The following is a 27848-nucleotide window of genomic DNA, read 5'->3' on the forward strand; positions in this document are numbered from 1 at the left end:
AGAGTAGGAAATATGATTCACCATGCTGTCTCCTATCTATTCGAAGCTACCACATTTGTGATTTATTCTTTTTTATACTGGTGCTAGGGCTTCAGGGCCTGAGCACTGTCTCTGAACTTCTTTTTGCTCATGGCTAGCATTCTACATGTTGATCCATGGCCTTTTTTCTGACTTTTTGGTCCTTAATTAGAGATAAGAGTCTCAGGACTTTCCTACCTGTATTGAGCTTCAAACTGCAAGTCTCACATCTCACGGATCCTACGGATGCTAGGATTATAGGCATGGACCACCAACACTGGGTTGCATTTGTAACTTTGATGTACAAAGAACACCAATACTGAACTGATTGCCACTGTTCAATACAACAGCCACATGCTACAGGTACAATGCAACCAGTCCAGAGAGAGGCAGGGTATATATGTGCTGATCATATTAGTGCATTTGGCAAAACAGATATCAGAAAGGCAGTTCATAAAAATGTTACACTGATAGCATTGTAAAATGATTTTAAAAATTAATATATAAGTGCCAGTGATTGTATATAGAGATTCCCTTCTTGAATACTTGTTTGTGAAACTCATCATTGGAAATAAGATGTAAAAATCAATGTTAAAAAATTCTTTTAAAAAATTAATATAATGGGGTGGCATGGATCAGGATAGACTGTACTCATAAACTGTGTTGGTGAATGGCAGCTCCTTTGTAAAAGTCTTTAAATGGTTATTTTTTAATTAATATAGGTAGGAAAATCATATTAACATTTTTTCCTGTTTCTCTGCACCTTTCTCAACATAAGCCCTAGGGCATTTTAAATTATGTATATTACTTGTATGACATTTCTGTTGGATGGCGCTGGAACAGGGAAATTGTGGAGTCACAAATTTTGACATATGAGTGCCTGTTTCAATTTCGATTCCTCTTAGAAACTCGAAGAAGTAAGTCCCATGACTGACAAAAAAAGAAAAAGAAAAGGAAAAAAAAAAGAAACTCAAAGAGGAGATTTAACTGCAAGTCATTTAATGTGGAGTGAATCAGGCAATGTCAAATGGAGAGAGAAAGGATGAGGCTGGGAAGAGAAGAGATGCAAAGGCCTGTATTATCCAGTAAGTTAGCCACTCTGTGCAGCTATGCCTCAGTCCCACTGAGGAACTCAGAGTTACAAGGCAAATCTAACACTCTGTGGATTGTACAAATGAGGGCTGCAGGAGCAGGGCATGTATCCATCAACTGCTCTTGCCTGTTGGTCCAGGGCTACTACACAAGTGATATGAGTTCTCAGTACTGTATGTCCTTTCACAGCAGAGCTATGCAGTAGCCAGAGCAAGTTGTCAGGAAAACAGATGTCAGTTCTGACAGATATATGTCAATCACATGGGCTTGGGAAGGTGAGCATTCGGATACACTGCCAGGCACTACAGGATCTCCTAAGACACTGTCACCAAAAACATCAAGTATACATGCATTTCAATTGTGTAACCATTTAATAGCTGTAGAGAAAATGGCTCCACAGTCATATCCAGTTCAACAAATACTTGTTAGGATTTGGCCTCAAAGGTGAGGAAGGGGAGCTTGCTACTTTAATAAATCAGAATCTAGAAGAAGAACCAAATATCTAAGCCGAAATGTTGCATTGTGAAATGCATAGTATTGGGCTCTGAACCAGCTACTCCAAGTATTTTGGAGAAGCAGAACAATCATAAAATCTCCATCATATTTAATGATACTTGGGGACTGATAGGAGGGGAACAGCTGAAAATTAGTATTCACTGTATATCTTTTCTATCCAAGTGGTTTGTGTCCTTTCTGTTAATCTTGCGGTAATTGTTCTGAAAAGTTCCTGCTTTGGCCAGGTGGCTTGGCTAATTACATTTTAGTTACATTCCTTTCCTGTTGCACAGTAATCACCATCTCCTGTTAGAAGCTCCTTGAATTTGTGTTGCATCAGGTTCATTAAGCCATATCCTTTTGCAGATTGTGAACCTACGATCAACCAATTGGAACAGAGGGTGGAGCCTGTGGGTTAGAGATAAGAAGGGTGATGCCTGACAGCCTTGTGTGCTCCTTTGCCTGCCCCAGTTTGGGCTGAGTTCCTTTCATGTCTGTTCCTACTTGACACCCCAGCATCTCAAGCCATTTATAACATTCCAGACAGCCCTTGCAAAGCACTGATATAGTGACATTACTCCTATAAAATCTATGTAATGTTCAGGTAGGGTAGTCTGTATCTGAATGAAGAATAAGCTATTTTTACAGCCCTGTAAACTCAGCTAGTATCAGATACAAGATTAGGGTCTGTTCATTGAATGAATTTCCTCCACAATGGTTCTATCCAGCATGACAAGCCAAACCAAAACAAAACAAATCATCACACTTCTAACGTTCACTAGTGTCTCACTGTGGTTGAAAAATGACAGGTTCTAGTTTCTTATTTACTGTGAACCCATCCTGCTATAAGCTAAGACAAATTTAAGTAGATCTCTGACACAGTATAGTAGAAAGTTATTTTCACAGAGATGAGAACCAAAAAAATGCTAATGGTAAACATTTGAGAAAAAAATGTAGAAGGTAAAGAAGATTCGGAGAAGAAACACCTGGTATCCTCAATACTCCTGTTCCTGTTCCACTTCCATAGGCTCGGTTCCTGAAGTCAACTGGGGTCAAAAATAAGTTTATATTAATTATATTATATTATATGTAGTTCCCTAATGGTGCTCTAGTTTACATTGCCCCAGCAGAAAATGAGGACTCCCCCTCACCCCTGAATCCTCACCAGAGTTTCTTGCTGTTTGTTTTCTTTATGATTGCTCTTCTGACTAGGATGGGATGGAGTGGTAGCAGTGCTGATTTACATTGCCTTCATGTTATTGACTATTTCTTCTTGGATGCATGAGCCATGTGTGTTCCTTCTTCTGGCTATACAATTCATTTACCCAAGCATATTAGATGAAATTCCTTTGTACAATATCCACAGTAAATGATGGAAAGTGAATGACAAGAAAGTAAAACTGGTACTAAATCCACTAGCACAACAATGTTCACTGCAGCACTATTTACCATAGCAATATGGAACCAACCCAGATGTCCCTCAGTTAATGAGTGGATCAACAAGATGTGGTATTTATACACAGTGGAATTCTATGCTGCTGTCAGAAAGAACAACTAGCCCCATTTGTAAGGAAATGGAAAGACTTCAAAAAAATCATATTAAGTGAAGTAAGCCAGACTCAAAGGAACATAGGCTCAATGGTTTCCCTCATTTGTCATAATCAGTAGAAACTTTGGGCTCTCCTGGCAGAGATTTACAATAGAACAAAACCTAGATACATAAGGCCATATAGTATGATGCTAAATGAAAGGACCTCCAGGATATAGAAACAAAAGCCATATAATGAGTGATTGTTGTCCTTAATGTACTATTTTATCTCTCATCTCTTTTGCTGTCCCTTGGTTATCTCATATTATTACAGTATTTCACCTTGTTATCTGATATATTGTATATATGCTTATTTGGTTATTTGAAGTTGGAAAGGGAAGGCGGGAAAACAAGATGGGGGTGGGGGTAGAGGGGAGGGAAATGGGGACCAAGACATGAGAAAGAGTACCAAGGTATGTGAAGTAATGCACCTTCTATCTGGTGAATATAATGTAACCCTTCTATTAATTACAATAAAAAATACATGAATAGGGGCCGGGAGTTTGGCCTAGTGGTAGAGTGCCTGCCTAGCATGCATGAAGACCCGGGTTTGATTCCTCGGTACCACATACATAGGAAAAAGCCGGAAGTGGTGCTGAGGCTCAAGTGGTAGAGCTCTAGCCTTGAGAAAATCCAAGGACAGAGCTAGTCCCTGAGCTCAAGCCCAGGACTGGTAAAAAAAAAAAAAATGAACAAAAAGCAAAACTGGTGTGGGTGTCAGTGGGAGGTAGATTGCCAGAGAGTGAATAGTCCAAGTACCTCTGTGCCTGTAAGTATGTAAATAGAATGAAAACTGCTGAAACTGTCGTATGACATGATGAGGGTAGGTAAGAAAATCGACAGAGGACCCTGGCTTGATCTGGGTACATTGCATTGCATGCATAGAAATGCTACAATGAAAATCTCTTTGTATCATTAATAGATGCTAATAAATACTCATTTTGAAATATAACTAAGTTTTCTATCAAGCCTGTAATCTTAATGACTTGGGAGGCAGAGATTTGGGGATGGTAGTTCGAGGCCTGCCCAGGCATACAAAATTCAAGAGACATTTCATCTCAACCAGTGTGTGAGTGTAGTCACATGACCCTGTTGCCCTGCCCATGTGTGAAACACAAGTAGGATGACTGTAGCCTAGGCCCAGCGAGGGCTCAAAGTGAACTTCATGTTGGAAACTGGCAATGCAAAAGGATCTAGCAGTATGGCTCACTTGCTAGAGCACCTGCCTAGCAAGCACAAAACCCTGAGTTCAAACCTTAGTACTGTCTGATGAAACTTTATGCTGAACCCCTCTACCCCTCCCTGGAATGTAAACCATCACTTATTCCAATGGATCCACCCAGTGAAGCCTCCACACCCTGCAGTTTGTCTAGGTTATCTAACCAGCTTGTCACTTTACCATCGTCTGTGTGTTCCAATGACCTTCCCTGTCCTTAATAATAACCCCAACAAGAGCAGTGATTCCAGCAGCCAAAGAAAGACTAGAAAGTGCTTCCGTTAAGAGAAAAGGGGGAAGTTCTCAACATAAAGAAAGAATGAAAATCGTTTGCTGAGCCCGCTAAGATCTATACTAAGTTACTGTTGTTGATCCCTTGCCTAATTTATGAATTGAACTTCGTCACTGGTCTATGTATATGAGAAGAATCATAGTACACGTAGGGTTTGGGACTCAGGGCCTTAGGCATCCACTAGCGGTCTTGCGGATATATCCATTTCAGAAAAAGAGGAACTACTGTGTATGAAAAGCTGAAAAGAAAACATATATTAAAGGAGACTTCATTATGTTCAACCTGCATTGCATGCACCTCTCTATTAGATATATGAGGTGAAAATTCTACTTCCTGTCCCAGCAACATCAGACTTGGTTGCAGAGGACTTTACTTACCCTCGTTCCTCCTCCCCTCCATTTTAGTGTGTGTATGTACTGGGTTTGAACTTAAGGTCTCACACTAAGCAAATACTCTCCTGCTTGGACCACACCTCTAAGCCCTTTTTTTCTGCTGTTTGCCTGCCAGGCCTTTTACCTGGATGGTGATTTCCCTACTTAAGACATCCTGTTGGTGGCTAGGCTGACAGGTTCACGGTATTATACCAAGCTACTGGTGAGCTGTGAACTCATGAGATCTATTCTTGGGCTGACCTTGAACCATTTTCTTCTGGATCTCTACCTCCTAAGTAGTTAAGTTTATAAGCATACGCTACTAGTACCCTGTCCCTACCACTTCTTTGTCCCTACTACTTCTTCTTTTGCCACATTGCCACAGCCCTGGAATGTTCTGGATACTGGCTGTTTATTTTTTTTTTCAGGCCAATGACTAGCCCATCAGCACGGATGCCCACCGAGACAGTACAACCTCAGCAGAACTCAGTCTAAAGGGCCTGATGACATAGGTCCCTAACCAAGCCAGGAAATGCTGGAACAGGAACATGGAAATCTAGCAGTAGCAAAATAAAGAATGAGTCTAGCCAGAAAAAAAAAAACCACGTTTGGAATCAACAGGTACATGTCAGAAAAGAAGCAAATTCAAGACTGAGGGCAAACTGGATGGTCAGACAATGGATACCCAACTGGTGAGAAGAGATGGAACAGAACTGAGACATAAAACCCGGGCCCCAGACTCATCAGTATGATCAGTTAAGTTTTACTCAATCACAGTTGAAAACAGACATGTGATTTTCCTGGGCAGATCTAGACACAACTTGAACTGACGCCTAAAGGTGCAATTAAAACAATTTGGATCCCCTGAACCATATTTCTGAAATTTGGCAATTATAGAATCTTGGGGCACTTCACAATTTGTCAAATGCAGCCATAAAAGAATCCTAAAGCATCTCTGGATGCCAACTGAGGGAGGAAGAGAAGTCATTCTTTTACGACAACTCTGTTATGAAACAGAATGAGACAGTGAGCAGAGGTGGGACCCCCAAGGTCTTACAGATGGCTTTGGCTTTCACAAATTTGCTCTGTCATTCAGGGTTCATCCATGGGAAAGGGCAGAGGTGCCATGCCAACGACAAAGCCCCAGTCTTGCTCAGCAGGATATTTGCCCCCAGAAAGACATGAGAAGGTTGCCAGGAAAGCTGATGGCCCTGAGTCACCTGGCTCGTTCGATGTCTAGAAATAGCAAGAGAGTAGCAGAGAAGGGCAGTCTTTGCGCAAACATTCACAGGACAAAGTCAAATGAAGCCCATAATTAATGCATGCCCTTTCTTCCAGACGAAAGAAAATGAAAAAATTCAGATTCCAATCCATGCCCTGATTTTATCTTGCCAAAAGGACACAATAAGGGTATTTAAAAAATAAAATGAGCATCTCTGAAGGTATTTTAAATACATTTTTATATAAGAGTAGAAGGAAGTTCAAATTGTACAACAATGGCTAAAATAGATGAATTCAACTTGAGCAGAAAAATTGGAGGTTAATTTAAGTGGCATTCTATTTTTTCCAGTTATTAAAGTATTTTATGTTCCCTTAAGATATTAAGATATCATAAATCATTAAGTAATAACCATAATGACTGTCATCTGAAATTCACCTAAATAAGAAAGCTAAAAGACTGACTAGACATTCTTCTCATGCAGCATGCAAAAGTCATTTCTTCAGCACAAAATTCTCAGGGGCTGAAATCTGAGGATTTGAAGCTAGGCCAGGCAGAAAAGCTTCTGAGACACGTGTCTACAATTAACCACCAAAAAGCCAGAAGTAGAGCTGTGGTTGAAGTGGCAGAGTTCCAGCCTTGAGTTAAAATTTAAAAAGTAAACAAGAGTGTGAGACCCTGAGTTCAAGTCCAGGTCCTAGCACAAAAGAAAAATGCATTAAGCTTTCTTAACATATCTGGTGGGAACCAAAGATGTTTTCAGTTACAAAATTCTGTGTAGGTCTCTATTTTTGCTGGATATTCACCTACAATGTGTCTGGAACTCTGTCATTGTTTAGTTGTTGGATCTAGGGAAAATCACCAAGTATCTCTAAGGCTTAGAGTATTTTCTTGTCAGGAAAGAACAACATTACAGTTTTATTTAGCATTATCGTACATTATTCTGTATCATTATTCCTGTGGCTTTTCCCTCCTCCATCTTGTCTTTGTACCATTTCCACATACTTCAGGAAATTGCCACTGTTTCTGGAAAAGGCTATTTCTTGGTTTGTGTTCAGAATAGCCCAGTATGCTGATGGGTGATTTCTGTATCATTTTCTAATGCCTCCTGCATTCTCTTTATTGTTTTCTCCATCCCTTTCCCATAACCTATGTCCCCACATTGGCTTCTGTTGCTTTAAATCAACAAAGTCTTATCACACTGCTCAATGAATATGCAGTTCACCTAAATTCCTCTGAAAATTACCAGGGTACAAGTATGCTTCATGTATTTTTTTATCTATGTGTGGGGTGGGGGTAGGTGGGAATCACTCCAGGTTCTATATACAAGGGAGACATGCCTGCGTCTTTCCTTCTGTTTCTTCTACAAGATAAAAGGATGATTCTACTTCTTGCTCACACAAGAGCTCCTGGATAACTGGAGAGCAAGAGAATCTATTATAATTAAGTTGTCTAAATTGCCTAGCAATACTTGTTTTGGGATAAGATCCAAGGATCTTCCACCTACAAAATTCTTTGCTTATGTATCTATGGTGGTGGAAGAACACCACTGCACCACTGGGCCAGAGGTCTTTTATTGTTGCCGCTGAATCATTTATCTGTGTGTCAGGAGCTGCAGCTTTCTCAGACCCAGCTGGTCCCTCAGGCCATGCTTTCCTCCCACACAGCCTGAGGGACAGGGAGTGTTTTTCCTTCCTCATTACAGCTCCTCTCACCCACTTGATCCTATGGGGCCTCTCTCCCAGGGTTGGAAAGCAGGATGCAAACTCTCCAGTTATCTGCCTGGAAAAGAACTCAGATTCTTTTCAGAATCCATCACGGAGGTATCAAAAATTAACCAAACACACCCATAAAGTACACTTTTATTAAAAAAGAGAAAGAAAAACTCTATATAGGTCTGAGAATTGTTGCATCTAGTCGGGAGAAAATCCTCTTATTTCCTTGCTGAGTGGGACTTCAAAGCTGTTGTTTTATTTCCTTGCTCCTGTACATCCTCTCACTGCCTCACCCTCGAAGGATTTGACTCAAGTTAAAAACCAAATTAAGAGAAACTATGCACCCGGCACATCCACAAAGGAATATTTCAGAGATCTTTGCTATTCACTGCAAAGACTGCATGCTCCATTCAGTGTATTTCCATGTTGTATAAAACTGGAAAGATCTTCAGTAACAAGGGTTCCTTGGCTATTTGCACACATGTAGAGAACGAGGCATGGAAGGAGAAAAACTCCCACACCACCTCTGCTCCCAGGCAGCTCTGGTTTGTAGATTATTTTTCAGCACCTTGGACAGCCCTCAGTCACCTATTGGGTTCTTATATGCTGCTTTACTCAAACTAATAGCTACAAAAGCTACTTTCATGACTCCCCTGTGAGAGCAGAGGAGAGGGTAAGGAAGGCTTTCTTCACAGTGAACCATGTCGCTGAGGGGCTACTACGGGCTTCAAGATTCTCTAGGTGTTGAGCTTACTTTAAAACCAGGATTGCATTAAGGTATGCCAAATGACATTTGAAAATTGACTAAACTGTTTAGATAAAATTCTGAAGCATTTCAATGCATCAATATTGAGACATACTTCTGCCTCAGGCCTCAAGGGTCAAGAAAGAAGCAGAATTTTCATACCTTACTTGAATCCCAGTAACCACTTCTTAGAAGAAAGAAGCCATAATTGAAGTATGAGTTTGATAGGACTGTGAACAAATTATATAGAAAGAATAAATGATTTCAAATAAGCCACTCATAGGACACAACCCCCAGCATATGTGAGGCACCCCCGGGGAAGACACCTGTCCCTGTGGCAAAACCAAAACCAGGACATATCATTAGTCAGCAATGTAGATTTGGCTAATCAATTTAAGGCACTAGATGTATAACATGTATTAAGCAAGAGCTTATTGAATCATCTTATCCAAATATGGTAAGTATAACTTATGTTATCACTACAGGTAACTTTGGTTATGAAAAGAGAAACAAAGACAGCAGGTGAAAAAAATCACACAGTAGAAAATATGTTTTTTTTTAATTGTCAGGATAATGTATACAGAGGTTACAGTCATATTCATCGTGTAGGAGATGCATTACTTCTTGCTCATTGATACACCTTCTCATGTTTTTGTCCCTGTTTGAAAATGTTTTTCATTATATGGTCTCTCTCATTCAGACATGGTGAGCTGGCATTTAGAAGGAGGCTCGGGTGGAATGCCAGCAGCACCAGAGACATAAAGCGAGGATCTGAGAAGACTAACATCACCACACTGTGATTTCCCAATCTCATGCCTCTCATCTAATCTACAGCTGGAAACATATGACCCTCCCCCTTGTTATATGACTATGTTTGGCCTCTGCTGACATTTTTTTCTCTTGAAAACGGACAAAGTGAGACATCAAAATTAAAACTGGCTATGATCTCTTTTTTTTTCCCAGAGTTCAGACAGGAAAACACAAGAGCAAGAGCAGTGTGAATAAATGTGCCGTTCATTTTTGAAGCTTATAAGGAAATTAGATGATGGAAGTGTTGAGACTTAATGAGGCCGTCATCAGCACCCCAGCTAACAGATGACTAATGAAGCATAATATCTGAACCCACTTATGAGCAAAGGTGCTATGCATCTGAGCCCTGTGGCTGTTCAGAGTTCTCCCTAGAATAACTTCAGGTGCTGTGAAATTGGTGTTGCAAAGGTAAAAGCAATAATAAGTCTGAAATGGACATTTCTGTCTCGTAGCTTGGCTCTCTTCATAGTAGGAGAAGAAGCTGTCGTTAACAACTGATTTCATGAAACAATTTCAGCAGTTTTTGGAATGTCTTTTTAGTAGATATCAATGCATGCAAACAAGAAAGAAGAAATGATAGTACACGTTGGAAATCACCATTCTGGGCTTATAGTGAGATGGTATAGATGGCAGGGAGAGAAGCAACGAAGAGTGTCTTTCACTTTCCACCATTTTATTTTAGATCTATGGATCAATTTTTACATCAAGTCCCAAGGAATATCTATAGTCAGAAAACAAAACCACCAAAAAACCAAATGTACTTCCTGTCAACAAAACAAAATCTGAACACTAATACTCGTACAACCTCTCTCTTCAGTTCTTGTAGGCCAACCACCTTGAGTTTATACTGACCTGCGCAGATCTTTTGGAAAAGGTAAGCTGTTGTGTGTGCAACCAGAGAAATTCGCATCGTTCCAGAGCTAGTAAGCTCATCACAGAATACAAGTTGCATGGAATTCAAAGATATGTTGCACTTTGTTTTGTACATTCTATATTTCCCCCCCTCTCTCTCCTTCTTTCTCCCTCTCTCTCCCCTTCCCTCTCCCTCTCTCTCCTTCCCCCCTCCCCCTCTTTCCAACTCTCTCCTGTTTGTGTGGGAGGGTGGGCTTATTTAAAGTTAATTACCTCTCTAAAGATTCGATCTCTTTCACAGGTACTTGAGATTGGCCCCCAGTAAAAGAGTTTGGGGAAATGGTTCCTTCATGACTGAGCAATGCCTTCCATAGAAGTTTTCAATACACCAATTCAATCATAGCATCGAACACTGTGGCCTACATCCCTGGAGTCTGTCTCAAGCTGTGCTGCTCCAAATGAGAAACTGGAGCACAGAGGCTAAGATGTTGCCCAGAGTTCCAATCCAGGCAGGCTAGGTTACCGAATCCCTATGTCTGTCTCAAGAGCCTCTGTGCTTAGTCCTGTTCCTGCCACTTCTGTGCCCTAAGGTGCAGAGATGGGATGCCAATGATGAGAGGGAGGCATGCAAGAAAACCAAAGGGGACAGGTTCACTCATGACGACACCCTGTGCTCTCATGGTATAAGCTCTGCCTATAAATAACGATGCCAAATTTGTCCGGTTGTTTTTCTCCAGAGTGCACGATTCCACAGCTTTATTTTATGTGATTCTTATCACACAGTGGAGGAGGCAGTGGGTGCTGGGATCTCACTGCCTGGCGTTAAAATATGAGCTCTTCTACTTCTAACTGTGCATACAGCCTTGTGGACTTTCTAATTACCTTTTACAAAATGAAGATGGTCCCCAAACCATATCCCTGAACAATCATAATGGTAGACACAGAAAATCCCCAAAAGTCTCAGCAGACTATACCTGGTGCAGGACTGTGAGTGTAACTTAATGGTAGAGTGCTTGCCTAGCGTGCATGAAGCCATAGGTTTGAATCCTTGGTGCCACATAGCGGAAGTGGACTGTGGCTCAAATAATGGAGCTCTAGCCTTGAGTAAGCCCAAGGGCAATGCTGGGATAATTCTTATTTCTTTTTAAAAAAATCAGGTATAGGTGAATATCCAAACTGACATGCAATAAGAAAACGATTCCCTTTACCGGCTCTGTGTAATCTCAGGTTTATATGTAAGTTGTTAACATTCCAAGATGACACTCAAGGGACAGAACAAATTATATGACCAGATGTGAAAGTCTAGAGTAGGAGCCAGTAACAGCTACTATAAATTTTCGCTGTGTCTGTCACTTATGAATCCTTAATGCGCTGGTGCATAGTCTAGCACACAGCTCTAGTGCAAATCTCCTTATAAAATGCCAGAAACACATGCATGGCTTCCTGTTTCTGTAGGTTTGCTACTCCAAGAGCAACAGCAGCTACAAGACTGCAGGGTGACTTAGGAGAGAAAATCTTGGTAGAAACCAGTAAAACCAGAAGATGCAAATCTACAATCCAGCTGCAAACCTCTGATGCAAAAGCTTACCATCTTATCAGATGTGAGGAGAGAAGCTGAATTCTCTGTATCCCAGCACTGGAATGGCAACAGCCAATCAGGGACTCATTTGAAGAAGATCTTACAAACTACACAATGGGCTTTCCTCACAAGGGGAAGAAGGTGTATGGACCTGGTCTCAGAACGGAGGCTGGACTATCCGGGTTTAATGCGTATCTATTACAAGTTATTCTAAAGACCCCTGAAGCTTCTGGTGTTGTATAGTAAGTAGGAAAAAAATATTGTGTAAGTGGCTATAAGACCCTTAATTTAACTAATTTATGAGAAGTCACATATATTATTTAGTAAAACATAGTGAAGGCATTTGGCCAGTAGGTTTTCACTAAGGACTATCACTCCTTTATAATAGTGTTTCCTTCCTTCCTTCTTTCCTTGTCTTCTTTTCTCTCTGTCTCCCTCCATCTCTCACTTCCTTCCTTCTTTCTTTTGTATTTATGAGGCTTGGATTTGAATTCAGCATTCGTTTAGCTTCTTGAATAGACTGGTATTCTACTGCTTTGAGCCATACCTTCAGCCTAGCTTTTTGCTGGTTATTCTGAAGATAAATCCAGTAGATTTTCAACCAATGCTAGACTCAAACCACTATCCTTGGGCACGCAGCCTCCTAAGTAACTAGGATTACAGGTACAAGCCCCATGGTTTGTAATTGTGTTTTTATGGGAAGACGTGCTTTGTATGTATAATATTGATTTGATATCCTTAAAAAAAAACAAGTTTAGGGCTGGGAGCTTGCCTAGCATACATGAAGACCTGGGTTTAATTCCTTGGTACCACATACAGAGAAAAAGCGTGAAGCGGTGCTGTGGCTGAAGTGGTAGAGCTCTAGCCTTGAGAAAGCCCAAGGATAGGCTCAGGCCCTGGGTTCAAGCCCAGGACTGGCAAAAAAAAACCCAAGTCTAATCCACCATGATTAATACAGTAGACTTCTGTGAGAGGGCCTGGCAGTGGGTATAATATAATAGCTCTGGCTCTTAGATCTTTTCTGCACTTGTCTATAGTCTTAATATTTATTTCATTTCTAACACATCCATTAAATCTGTCCTCACTGATAAAATAAGTCAGCCTAATTCATCTGTGGCACCAAATGGGAGAAAGAAAACAAAACCTTGTTCTATTTATTGCAGAACTGGACCAACCATCATTAAACCCTTTACTCATCAACAGAATGTATGCAGCTCATATAAATCCAAAGCTTTAAATCAAACTGAAATTTGATCCAGTGAAATAATAGATCTTTGGGCATGAGAAGTCTAGCTGGAAATAGGATTGTATAAAGGAACAGAAGTCACCTTAAACACACACACACACACACACACACACACACACACACACACACACACACAATTAGGTGACAACTCGTAAAAGCAGCATATTTCCCTGGTGCACAGAGTTAGTTAGTGGAAGTAAGGTGAGAGAAAGGCTTTGGAGGCACAGAACTGGAAGTGATACAGAGGGGACTCAGCTGGCAGAGTACCAGGCAACTGTCGATTGGTGGGTGAGTGGGAAGGAATCACTGGGCAGAAGGCCTGCGTGGAGAGAAAAGAAGAAGAGCTGTGGATATGAGTCAGCCCACAGATAGAAAGCAGGAGACCCACTGGACACATGCCACATAGGAGATGAAGTGACTCACATGCCAGGGCTGGTTATATAAGGGCAAAATGGAGAGGACAGTGGCAGGCACGCTTTTCACGCTCAAGGAAGAAGACAGAATTGTACTGAATAAAAGACCCCAAGAAAACAATAAACACAGATTTGAAACTAGAGACGTGTAATAGGTTCTGTTAGAATTAGGACATGAGACTTACCCACCTCTTATTTTTCTGGAAAAGAATGTGGAAAACTGAAAATGATTCTGCAAATGGCCTAATTCTCTAGGGAAACCATCTGGCCCTCAAGATCCAATTTCTCAGGTTTTAAACAGAAAGCTCTCCGTCGTTAATGGTTACAGGACTATTCAGATCTCCTGTTTCACCTTGGTGAGTTTGTGGTTGTAGGGAACTCAGTTCACGGTGGTTGTCAAATTTTTAAGTGCAGAGTTGATGGTAATATTCCCTTATTATCCTCTAAATGACCAAAGGGTCCAAAATGTTATCCTTTATTTCCTTTCTATCATTGGAGATCCTCTGTCCTTTTGTTGTCTTACCTAGAGGTTAATCAATTTTATTGATTTTCTTCAAGGAATCAGCTTTTAGCTTCCTTTCTCTTCACTGTTGTTCTTCTATTTTCACATTAATTGATTTTTCTGCTCTTATTTTCTTGCATCCATTTTGCTTGCTTACAATTTGATTTTGCATTTCTTTTTTCTAGTTTCTTAAGAACTAGATAACTGACTCAAGGGCTTTGATACCCTGATTTTTTTCCCTTGGAATGAGGGCCCAGTTGCCTTGAAATACAATGCATTCATTTTCAAAACCTTGACTTTGGTGAACAGACCTGACTTCACAGATAAAACCTTGTCCATTTTGTTCCAGGCCCCTGCCTCTAGGGTTCTAACACTCCCTGTCCTTTCCCCTCTTAAACCACGATCTAGGAAAAGCTTCAGTAAATTCCTCCTCATGATGGTATCAGCAGCACTCCCAGGCTAACAGAACATCCAGCTTCCAGCCTGACAGTCTTAGGAGGAAGGAGACTCCATTCTTACACCCCAAATCACAGCGGGTGAGATTGGATCCACTGGTCAATTTATTTGCACAGGTTGTAGACAATGCAGAGCATAACAATAGAATCATAGCCATGTTTTCCCAGGAACATTTAATACTATAAATTATGCAAAAGACTTAAGATCTCAGACATGCCACACAACTGGGTGACTAATACATGTTCACCCATGCTTTAATACAGTAAATGAGTAAGCTACTTTTCACCTTCCACGGATTAAATTCCAGCTGGATGCCAGGGGCTCACGGCTACAATCCTAGCCACTCAAGAGGCTGAGATCTGAGGACTGCAGTTTGAAGACAGCCCAAGCACGAAAGTCCAACAGCTGGAAGTAGAGCTGCAGCTCAAGTAGTTGACTGCCAGCTGTGAGTTTGAAAAGCTAAGGGACAGCACACACCCAGGCCCTGAGTTCAAGCCCCAGTACCAGCACAATGATTTGCTAACTAGCTAAAATAAGTAAAATGTCACCCCCTGAGGAAGATGTAAACTGTTAAAATAATAAAGCTAATGTTGAAAGTGGTGGCACTGATCAAGATGAACTACATTCATAAAAGGAACCTCCTTTGTACAGCTATTCAATGATAATTTTTTCAACCCATGGTATTGGAGCACACCCTAATCGAAATCATTTTGCCCAAAGTGCTTACCGTCTCTCTAGTGAGAGACCAATGCTCAAAAGCCTCATCTTTTGGGTCAGGAGTATAGCTTAGGGGTAGAGGGCTCTCCTAGCCTGCATGAAGCCCTGGGTTCGATTCCTCAGTACCACATACTCAGAAAAAGCAGCAAGTGGTGCTGTGGCTCAAGTGACAGGACACTAGTCTTGAGCAAAAAGTGTCCAAGGACAATGCCCAGGCCCCAAGTTCAAGCCCCAGGACTGGCAAAAAACAAACAAACAAACAAAAACTCATCTTTCCTTTAAACTGAAAAGGTCCTGAGCAGCAAAGTATGGCTTTCTCTCCTAAGGCTCACGTTCCCTGCTATCTTCTGGAAGTCTTCATTCACTTCCGTAAGTCCTTACTCATTTTCCTCAAGTCCCACTCCCCAAAGTCCCACTTCCTGCTTTGTCTTTCCACAGGAAAAGAAAAGCATCTCCAGCATTAACAATTGTTCCCCTCAGGTTAAACCAACCCCATCTGTTCTTTCTTTAGTTGTAATGTTTTCTGGCTATAAGGTATGCTGGTCCATTGTCTGTTGCTAGTAGCACAAGACCACAAACAAAGCAATTAATTTTGGTTTAGGGAGTGAAAGATGAGGGCTGCATCTATCTCATCATGGTCTTCTTGCTGGCAGTAGCCTTAGGCAGATCAAGGCATCAAATGACAAGAAGGAGAGGAGCATATTGTCCCTTGTCACTGTCCTCTTCTTACAAAGGCACTAGTATTCAATTGTGAGGACTATACTGATATTTTATAAAAACCAGTCACTTGCCAGGTACTGGTTATTCGTGACTATAATCACAGCTATGCAGGAGTCTGAGAGGCATGGGCAGATAAATCGAAGAGATTCTTATCTCCAATTAACCAGGGAAAAACCCAGAAGTGGAGATGTGGCTAACTGGTACAGTGAAAGCTCAAGACCCTGAGTTCAACACACACACACACACACACACACACACACACACACACAATTTCCCAAAAAGGCCTCGTCAGAAGTTGGATTAAGTTTTTCCCTTCCCAGTGCTCCCCACAATAAGATTACACTTTTCCATATTTGCCTTTGGGGATACTTTCAAATCCATACCATATCCTAAAAACACACATTCAGTGAAATTACTTTCCACTCCGGACACTAGCTCAAAGGGACTCACCTCCTGCCTCTTGAAGTTCTGGACATATTCTTCAAACTGTTCATCTTTTGTCTCATCAGCTTTTCCCAGCTTCTGGAGGACCTAGTGTGTGAAGAAAACAAAACCATTGGAGTGAATGATGTCTTTTGAGGAAAATGCACTTGTCACTGACGGCAGACTGAGACTCTGAACAGTGTCTACAGGGGTAGCTTTTCTGTTCTGCAAGCTTCCTGGTTTGGGGGCTTTGGAGCTGGATAGACTTGGATTTTCATCAGAGACTCACCAACCCATAGGGTGTGTAAGATTCTGAGTAAGGGTTGCATTATGGAGTATTCATTCATATACCTGCTCCCTCCAGGAAGCAAGGTATACAGACTGAGGCTCTGCCTTATTTGTCTTTGAATGCAAAGCAGGTGGCACAATGCAGGTGGCACAATGTTTGATGCATGCCAGGTACTCGATGGTGTGCTAAAACAGTAAATCAAAGCTATTTCATACAAATATTCCTCTACGGATAGTATTATATGCTCCCATTCCAGCATTCTCTTCAATACACACTCAAAAGAGACTGTGGGATACACAGGTCTCTGCTACCACTTGTCATCCCAAAACACAAAGAAAGAGGATCAAATATAGCTCGGGCATTGATCCTAAAAAATATACATAAACTAGAACAGGCAAAATAGGTCCACAAAACAAATTCTGTGTGTGCTTTTAGTCATATTCTTTAGAAGTGAAATCTTCCCAGAATACTTCGTGGGGGTTATTTACATATTGTATTTACATATTCTAATGAACAGGAATGTGTCACAGTTCCTTCTTTCCTTCCTTCCTTCTTTCCCTCCCTCCTTCCTTCCTAGGAGGTGGCATGGGATTTGAATAGTTTTGTTTGCCTGGGATATCAGAGGCAGTACTAAAAACCAACTTCTGGAAACAATCAGAAAGTCAACTGAGGATGGAAAAGAATCCTGAGGGCCGTGAATGGGTTTGGTATCTTCATATCTTGTATCTAAAACACCAACGCATTCAATAAAACAAATTCCCAAAACACTGCTACCTAGAAATGCACACTTCCCTATAACATCATCAAACATCTGTTGGCCAACAAATAAATAGGTGAGCATTAAAACTTATCAGGGCTAGCTGTGCACACTTGTAATCCAAGCTATTCAGAAGGCGCAAGTAGAAGGATCAAGGTCCAAGGCCAGCCCCAGGCAAAACATAAGACCTTACCTAAAGAATAAATAAATGGGGATGAGGATGTGGCTTCAGTGGTGGGGCCAAGCCCGCTTGAGGTCCTGAGTTCAGACTTCAGTACTGCCAAAAAAAAATGTGTTTTCCCTAAATATTGCCATCCTGATTTTTTGGAATTCAGTTTATTGGTAGAGGTAAGGAGCTCATTGCTTGGCAGAGATAAGGGACACACTGCTTAGAAGGTGTTGGAGCTTACCCAGTAGTTATGGAGGCAAACAAGAAAGAGACCCATCCAACAGGCAAAAGGAATAGTAACACTTCAAATACTTTCTAACTCTGGGACCTAATTCCTCATACTAGGCATTGTCCCTTGAGATAGATGCAAGTGCTAGTGAAAGGAATCAGAGGAAAGGGTTTTTATCAGATTTGCAAAAGACTTGCACATGCAAGGGGCTCAGGAAACCCCAGCTGCATTAGGGGCTGGGAGGAGTGATGGGATTAGTGTGTGACCTGATCTGGAACTGTAGAATACAAGGCTAGTGTGACAGGCAGGAGGAGATTATGGTGGTGGTGGTGGTGGTGGTTGTGGTTAATGACAGACATTAATTTTCTTGTGTAGATCACGGAGGCCTAAGGAATTGATAATACTGAGGGAGACATGTGACAATGTCTGCAGTTTTAAAGACAAATTAGAAGAGATGGAGACTGGCATGCTGAGGCCCAGCTAAAGAGATATTTTTAAAGGCCAGGCAATAATTGACTGAACCTACTAAAGAACAGATAAGACAAATCTTTAAGAAATACAAGATGTGCTAAACAGCTTATGAGATGAAAATGAGGAAGGATAGATAAGAGGAAAAATTATCATAAGGCTATTCTTAGCTATTCAGACAGCTGTGATTTAAGGGTTGTAGTTCAAAGCCAGCCAAGGCAGTAAAGTCCAAGAGACTCTTCTTTCCAACTAATCAACAAAAAAGCCAGAAATAGAACCATGGCTCAAGTGATAGAGGGCCAGCCTTGAACAAGAAAATAACTCAGGGACTTGAGTCCAAAACCCAGTATTGGCACAATAATAAAATTAAATAAAAATGACATGGGAACAATTAAATACTGAGTCCATAGCATTTAATTTGAAGTGAGAAATGGAATACTAAGTTGGCTGATTTCAAAACAGTAGTTGGTATTAGAAATTAGAAGGAAAAATTCACTATCTTCCACTTCTCAGGAAAGTAACTCCTGTTAACTAAAGGAGAAAAAATAAAATAGGTCAAACCTTGGTGAAGTGAGACCCCAATCCACAAAAAAACAGTCCAATAAGGCAAACAATGGGGTGACTGGCAAGGGCAAAGGATGAAGACAAGGAAAAAGTTCAAGATGAGGCCACGGGGAAGACAGAGGCTCAGGTCCATGCATAGCCCAACATGGTGACAAAAGGAATAATTACAAGGACATGGCAGGCTTGGTTCCTGGGTTGTCTTAGGGAGGTTCATGCAGGAGATGAGGGTTCAGACAAGACCAGCTATCCCCCTGGGGGATTCCTGCTTCCCTGAGCCAGACTCAATAAAAATCAAGGAGACAGTCAGAGGAGGGTTGTCAGTACAACCTCACCATGTCCAGCTGCATTATAAATGCACTGTGTGGTTTCCTTGTCTCAGGGTAGTGATGCTTGGCCCACTTCCTGGTTGTGTTTCAGGAACCAAGCAAGTGGCTTGGGTGCCATAAACCTCCAGACTCATAAGATAATTCAAGTTAATCCACGTGCTTCTTCACTGGGAAGGAATGAGACAAATCACCAAACCTGGATCATTTAGTGTGGTTCCTGAGTCCACGCACTGTCTTCTGGGAGATTTATTTCTGTACAATTATAACAGCCTTTGCCCAGATTTTCAACAATACAATAGCCTTCGTGTCCTCAAAAGCCTCACAGGCTGACATAAGCCTCACTGCTAATTCTGGGAAAGAATTAGCAGAATAGACAGAGGGAAGTCTCACAGCCTCTGTCTCATTTCAGAGCCTTTCGACATTAAAATTCTGAGAATAACATACAACCAAGAGAATTTACACACTCCAACATTCACAAACTCTCAGTGGGAAAATATGAGTGGACATTGGTCTCTTAGACATGAGCGGATTTGCACTCCTGGCACCTTGGCTCTCCTCTCCCTGGTCTGGGCCACCTTTTCTCAGAACTCCTCCACGAAATCTGAAACCTTTAAAGTCCAGGTGCCAGGGTCCAAGGTGTCCACCAGAATTCAGAGGAAGCTTTCTGATTCTCCTCCCTTTGCGTGAGGTTCAGAGGTGGACTAGGACTGCCTTGTCCAATGGCTCCTTCAAAGAAATTTGCCTTATATCAAGACTGCACAAGATGATACAATGGAAGGGGCCGGGAGTTTGGCCTAGTGGTAGAATGCCTGCCTAGCATGAATGAAGACCCCCCAGGTTTGATTCCTCCATTACCACATACATAGAAAAAGCTGGAAGTGGTGCAGTGGCTCAAGTGGTAGAGCTCTAGTCTTCATAAAGCCCCAAGGACAGTGCTTAGGCCCTGAGTTCAAGCCCCAGGACTGGCAAAAAAAAAAAAAGATGATACAATAGTCCCCCAACCTCCTTAGTTCATTTCAATTAATCCACAGCCAAGATATGGTAACAAGGGGGTCTTTTTTGTTTTTTGTTTTAAATTTAATGTACTATGTGAAGTTGTTTTTTTTTTTCTTTCGTTCCCCCCCCCCCACACACACCCTTTGGTTTATTCCCTGTTGTCACAGTTTTCGATCTTGGTACCCTGTGTCTTACAGGTATGTTTATCTGACTGAGGGAAGGGAAGGGAAATAACAAAATGGTGAGACGAAGGACAAAGGGTGAAGCAGCGCCACAGCGATACCCACAAGACACTATTTGGAAATGAGGCTCAGAACTTGGGGGGAGGCGGGGTGGGTAGGGAAAGTGTGGAAAAACAAGGGAGGGGGTAAAAATGTTTGGCAAAAAAAAATGTACTTATAACATTACTTATATAACTGTAACCCCTCAGTACATCATCTTTACAATCAAATTAAATTACATTTTTTAAAGTTTCCGCAAATGCGTATAGCCACAGATGTCGGGGAAGTTTCCCACCCATCAATTCACCAGAGAGCAACCCTGTTCCTCGTTGCTTCCACCTCCCACAGGTTTTCAGGCTGATTTTGGGGTGTCAGTTACACATTGAACCAAGAGAAGGTGAATGGGCAACTGGAAAAAAAAAATGTGGCCCTGCAGCACAAGTGTTAGGGAAGCTGTTGATTCTGGTAGGATGAAAGTTCAAGCTAGGCACCAATAGCCCTCGCCTGTAATCCTAACTACTCAGGAGGCTGAGATCTAAGGATTGTAGTTTGAAGCCAGCTCCGACTCCACTAAACTGCCAAAAAAAAAAAAGTAAAAAGTGGAGTGGTGGCTCATGTGGTAGAATGCTCACCTTGAGCACAAAATTTCAGGGATAGTGCTTGAGATCAGGAGGGAAGGAGGAGAAGAGAGGAAGAAAGAGAGAGAGAGACAGAGAGAGAGAGAGACAGAGACAGAGACAGAGAGACAGGGAGAGAGACAGAGAGAGAGACAGAGAGAGAGACAGAGAGAGAGACAGAGAGAGAGACAGAGAGACAGAGACAGAGAGAGAGAGAGAGAGAGAGAGAGAGAGAGAGAGAGAGAGAGAGAGAGAGAGAGAGCGCAAAGCAAGCCTGTCTATAAATCCATGCGAATGATGTCAGAGGCAGGTTGCCTCAGCCATGAGATAGCTCCATGAGTCATCAGTTGAGGGATACTTCTAAGAAGAAAGGAAGGGTTTTTTTGGTGTTGTTGTTATTGTTGTTTTTTTTTCTCTAGTATTCCTTCACTTAGGAGCTCTCACCTACAGAAACTTGGAAGACACATCAGACAGTGGTCAATGTATTAAATGACCCCAGCACTCCTGTGAGTTTGGTTACGGTGATGTGTCTCTTTTTATTTAGGAAGCCACGCAGCTCAGAGGGTGGAACTAGCTGTGAGGACATCAGAGATGAAGTCACTATATCGTACTGAACAGCTACTGTGTGAGCCAGCCTGGAGGCAAAGCAGACAAGCTGGTATCAGAGCTGGCTCCTAACCCAGAGGCTACCCTGCTCCCAATGCAAACAAAAACAAAGTTTCACTCTTCCCCTGACTGTCATGTTTTTTCCTCTTGTTTATATTCCTGTATCCCATGATCAAGAATACCAATATAATCAAGATGATGATGATGCTGCTGCTGATGATGATAATGATGATAATAAAAATAAAAATAAAACCACCTGCTTGGCCCTCAAGGCTCACTACTGTAAATCTTAGCTACTTTGGAAGCTCAGATCTAAGGATGGAAATTTGTAGCTAGCCTAGGCAGAAAATCTATGAGATATTTATCTCCATGTAACCAGAGCAAAATCCCAAAGTGCTAAAATGCCAATTTTGAGGGAAAAAAAAGAAGCCAAGCAAGAACATAAGGCATTGAGTTCAAGCCCCAGTAAAGGAACAATGACAAAAAAATTGAAAAATAAAATTGGGAACAATCTTAACTAAGAACATTATTTGTAAGCAATTCTCTTTTTGTAGATCCACAAATATCACCCGGTAATGGGATAACTCCCAGAATAACTCAGGTGCCAGCAGCATGGCCAGTACAAGCAGGAGGGCCAGCCAGCCCTCGTTTCTTGCCATCATCTTTACTGGCGTCGGTTCTACTTTTCACTAGACATTCGGAGTGACTTCAAAGCTGAGGGTATTTTTTTAGCATGAAGATCAGCATGAAGTAAATTATTAAAGAGGAGAAACTATTAAACACGTTTTTTTTCTTTTTTCTTTTATGATTATCTTTAGGTCATTGTACAAAGAAGTTACCACTTAATAAAGCAGTTTATGACTAAAATATATCTTGATCACCCCTCAACTCTCTCATCCAGCCCTCCCCTATGCACCCTTCCTTCACTCTTCTTAATTTTGTGGGATGTACATTGGATTCTTCACTGCATTCTCCCCATCTTCTCCTCTTCTTTCATCTATTCCTTTCCTGTTGACTCTATGCCACCCCTTTCTTTTTTCATATATTTTTATTGTAATTAATAGAAGAGTTAGATTATATTCACCAGATAGAAGGCACATTACTTCACATACATTGATACCCTTTCTTATGTCTTGGTCCCCATTTCCCTCCCCCCTATATCCCACCCCTTTTAAGGGCCCATTTCTTGGTGTTTGTTTTGCTGAACTTTGATTTTTTGCCTTTCTGAGGAATTACATTATTTGAGATCTCCCTTAAATTCATATTTTAATTAAGACATTTATATATAAAAGCATTCCACTCAACATATTTACTTATGAGTTTGTAAGCTAACTCTAGCTTCCATGTATAAAAGTTCCTTTATCTCTGACTTACTTCACTTCACATAATTTTTTTCCAAGTCCTATTTTTTTACAAATAGTGCACCTTCTGATGCACGAGTACAATTCTGTTGTTAAACACATTTTTGTGCACAGGCTGTTCTTTAGATTGAGTTGGGGCATCTTATATTGTTCAATAAAATCTGTATGCTTTTTAAAAATAAAACTAGAAATGTGAAGAAACACTGTGCTAATTATGTTACTGTATAGCAACACTCTCTTTAAGCTAGCCAGTGTGCAGGATAAGCAAGCCTGAAAATAGTAATCCCACAATGAGGAGATTTTGTCAATGACAGCACTTTTCAGAAACAGAAGCCCCGTTGTTGGGTAATCAATAGGTTCACTGTCTGATGAAAAATGTTTAGTGGGATGCTGTGGTGTCTGATTGAAGGCATTAGAAAGAGCATGAACTGACTGCCTATGAGGTTCATACAACAGCCCCCCATCAATGTAACTGAAATGATGAAGAAGACACCTTCTTTGAAAACTCAAGGCACTCAATACCAAAATCTGGCTGAACACCAGTGGCTCATGCCAGAAACCTGAGATCTAAATTTGAAGCCAGCACAAACAGGAAAGATTGTGAGTCTTTCTCTCCAGTCAACCACCAAAAAGCTAGAAGTGGAGATGTGGCTCAAGTGGTTAAACACCAGCCTTGAATGAACAAAAGCTAAGAACCAGTATCCAGACTCTAAATTCAAACACACACACACACACACACACACACACACACACACACACACACACAGGCAAAATAAACATCAAAAAATCCCAGCAGGATCTGACATACACGCTCTAAAATTTATATGGAAATAGTTAGATGATTTCCTCTGTAAACCCTCAGCATAGCTCAAATAAGCAAAACAACTAACTTCCTGTGTCCATAGAGAAATCAAATTCCACAGGGACCTTGGTGCTTAGGACCAAGGACAGAAAATAGAAAACAATGTAAAGATACAGGACTGGATCAAGGGTCAGGGACAACACCTGTCTCCAGACTGCACTCTCCTTTTCTCCTCAAATCCATGTTCCAGAACATGAGTCCCTATTCCAGCAGCAGCAGCTTCCTCTCTAGGAGCTCACTATACATGCAGAATCTCGGGCCCTCTCCCAGGGTGGAATCTACAGTTCATCTGTGCGCTGAATTGGGATGCCAGTTCTATACTGAGACAGGGATATCTCATCTCAGGTAAGTGCAAAAACTAAAGTCATTAATCTGTTCCTTGGAGGTAGATGCAGAAAAGCCCTGGGTACTGGTTATTCAAAGAAATGTGTGATACCTTTTAGTATTCCCCAATTCTCTTACAGCAGAGGGCTACGAACTTTCCAAACGCTTAAGTGCTATGGATTGTTGATTGGGTTCTGGTGACTGGTTGTTTCATTTGCATTTTAATGAGGCCATCATAATTAAATGCTTTAGTAAAATGATGCTACTGCAAACCACTTCACAGGAGAGAAATCAATGTGATTTGTCATATTTTTTTGGCCCAAAATATGTGCATTAATCTCAAATTTTTGGCTCAGTGACATTCAGCAATTTTGCATCAATGAGATTCTCATGTCCATGAAGCGTTTTCTGGCCATTACCCAAAACGATAAACACTGTTTCCCTAGAGTCCCCTGACCGCTGAGTCTGCCCTTTTGTGTGGAAGTAAGTACTAAAGCCCGATGAGCAGTGTCTGATTTTAGATTTCAGGACCAACGTTTCAAGTGACTCAAATTTTAAGCCTATAAACAGGCACTCATAGTTCTACTTCAGAGAAAAGCTACTACATTTTGGGGTGGTCTGTTATACGGCATAAGCTAGCTGTTACAGTGTTTCAAAAGGACCACAGGGGACTCCTGCAGGGCTATTAGCCACATAATGTGACTTAGGGCCATGTTCCCCTCAGCCGGGATGCTCCCCTCAGTAGGTCTTCCCTCTTCAAGAGAACTTGCTCTTAATCTATGACAGTAAGCGTAACACATTTGCTTGATTTTGTTTTGTGCTGTGTGCAGCCTGCTCTGGTTCCCCACCTGGCACCTAAGCTTTGAATTCAGTGCTCTCCCACATGGCTGGCTTCTAATTTTAAAAAATTAAATATATATATTATTACCACCTCAGAGCTGCCTTCAAAAGTTCAGTGTCATTAGTGAGGAGTGCATTAGTGCATTAGTGCAGCTGGTTACATGACTTTAGAAAGTTTAGAAATCCGCACATTCATTAAAGTGAACCCTCTGGCTAGGAAATGTTATCTCTGAAGCGTCACACACGAAAGCCTGGATGGTATCTGCAACCAGGGCCATCAGCAGGCACGTGCTAGCCCCACAGTCATTTCACAGCCCCGCATTGGTCTGTACCATCTGGAGCAATGCTAGGGCTGAGCAATGAACCATGAGAGCCCCTGCCAGCTCTGAACATATGACTCGGGACTGGGCAGCCACATTCCCAGCTAATGATCAAGGCCTGGCTCCTCTCATAGCAAACTCTGTCTTCCCCCTCTTAAATCAAGAAATCCTGAGTAAAACTGGGCATAGTGATACAAGTCTGTAATCCCAACTGTTTGGTAGGCAGAGATAGGATCATAGTTGGCAGCCAATCTGTCTCAAGTAAGAGAGCAACTGTCAAGCACAAAACCCTGGGGTTCAAACCCTAATCCCACCAAAATAGAACCAAAAAAAAAAAAGGAAGAGAGGGCAGGGCAGGGCAGGGAAGGGAAGGGAAGGGATATAAAGAGGTTAAAATTCAGAAAGTCCTGAGCTGAAAGGCAACTCTGGGCTCAGGGCTGTGACAGATAAAGAGCCATAAGCAAAATAATCACCGAGAGGTTGCTTCCGGCCATGGAACAAAAGGTGTCAGAAAAGCAGCACTTCTGCCCTTTGTGGTATTATTTATTTGGTTTTCTTTTATTAATATAGCAGAAGAAGCAATTTTCATGAAACAGAAAACCAAAATGTTCCAATGATGTTACATTTGTCAGGCCATAAGTTTCTTGGAAATAAATTACTGAAACAAATGAATTACATTTCTTCAATCTAAATGGTAATTCTCCATGACAGTACAGATTTTACATAATAGCGCTCGACACAAATAGTGTTCAAGTGGCCTGCGTAGAAATTGGAGCCCAGAACTCTGATGGCAAGGCTCATTCTCAACCCCCAAACAGCCTCTGGGTGAAGGAAGGATGTTCAGAATGCACCCAAAAAGACAATTTCATTTCTTTCTTTCTCTCTCTCTCCCTCCCCCCGCCCCCGGCCTCTCTCTCTTTTGTGGGTCATGAGACTTGAACTTGGCCTTACCACTGTTCCTCAGCTCTTCAGCTCAAGGCTATTGCCCTACCCCTGGGCCTGGGTGTTGTCCCTGAACTCTACAGCTCAAGTACTGCCCTACCCTTGAGCCAAGCCCCACTTCCCGTTTTCTAGAGATTAATTGAAGATGAATCTCCTTTTGTGCCCAGGCTGGCTTTGAACCTTGATCTTGAGATCTCAGTCTCCTGAGTAGCGCACCTGGCTTCACTTTATTTTTTATTCTTTGTGTTGATCCTGGGGCTTGAACTCAGGGTCTGAGCCCTCTTCTTGAGCTTTATTGGTCAAGGATATCGCTCTATCACTTGAGCCACAGTTGTACTTCTGGCTTATTTTTCTGGTTAATTAGGGGTGAAAGTCTCATAGACTTACCTACCTGGGCTGACTTTAAAGCACAATCCTAGCATCTCAGCCTCCTGAGTAGCTAGGATTACAGGTGTGAACCACAGGCATGGGGAGGGCAATTTGAAAGCGATGCATGCCACATTACAACAGATTTGATTGGCAGGCAGTCCACACATGTACTTTATTCCGTTGATGAGTAAAGTGATATAGTACCCTACACAACCCAGGAAGATCCATTGCATAAAAACTAGTTCAAGTGTTTCCACTGTCAGGCTTGGAAAAGCCCTACATGTTAGCATGAAATATGAATGCTCAGGGGTAAAATAACCACCACAGTCCCCAAGCCAGTGAGGTAGCAGAGCCAGGATCTAAATCCAGGTCCTAGCCTCTCAACTTCAAGCGCAACACTGGACTGCCTATAGATTCCATTATGTTTCTTGTTCACATTACTGGGGTTTGAACTCTGGGCTTGCAAAGCAAGCTCTCTACCACTTGAATCATGTCTCGAATCCATCTGGGTTGAATTTGATGGTCAATTTGAGTCCCAGAGTTACAGCATCTTCGCTTTGGTGGTTAACAGATCGTTAAAGAACGAATAAATCAAGCAACAGTTAAGAGTAGACTCATCTTATCTCCCACAATAAGTGATGTTACTTCCACCACATATCTCCCTATTTCCCTTGGCATCTCTCGGCTTAGTGGCTGCCACTGCATACTTACAGCCTCAACGAGTAAGACAACTGAGAAGGTGATTTAACAAAATCCCACCCCCAGAGGCGCTGGTCCCACTCCATCTGGCCGGCAGCCTCTCGTGGCCCCACTCAAACAACAGAACCAAACCAACGTTTTAAACATCGAAAACTGGAATTTCAGCCAAATGTGAGCTAGAAAGGGAGGGGGGGAAGAAGGAAGAGAGGGAAAGAGGGAGAGAGGGAGTCAGAGTCACAGCTACAGTTGATATTCATATAGCTTTTGCTATGCAGAAAAAACTGTATGACAGAAACAAACTAAAACCCCACAGAACAGAAATGGTTGGCTCACCTTCATATGTATAATTGGGTGTGTATGTGGTGTGTGTGTGTGTGTGTGGGTGTGGGTGTGTGTGGCATGGACATGCGCGCGCTGCTC

The 27848-nt window shown here is 41.7% G+C and overlaps 1 protein-coding gene across 1 annotated transcript in view; it reads right to left on the reverse strand.

The window, feature by feature from the left end:
- Positions 1-27848, reverse strand: part of Amph (amphiphysin) — a 123707-nt gene that overhangs the window by 69205 nt on the left and 26654 nt on the right. Inside the window, exon 2 of the mRNA XM_090332602.1 lies at positions 16497-16577. Coding sequence (XP_090188728.1) covers positions 16497-16577 — 81 coding nt within the window. The remainder of the gene's footprint in view (positions 1-16496; positions 16578-27848) is intronic.

Source organism: Megascapheus bottae, chromosome 5, assembly GCF_031878675.1.
Source record: "Megascapheus bottae isolate mThoBot1 chromosome 5, mThoBot2.hap1, whole genome shotgun sequence".
NCBI lineage: Eukaryota > Metazoa > Chordata > Mammalia > Rodentia > Geomyidae > Megascapheus > Megascapheus bottae.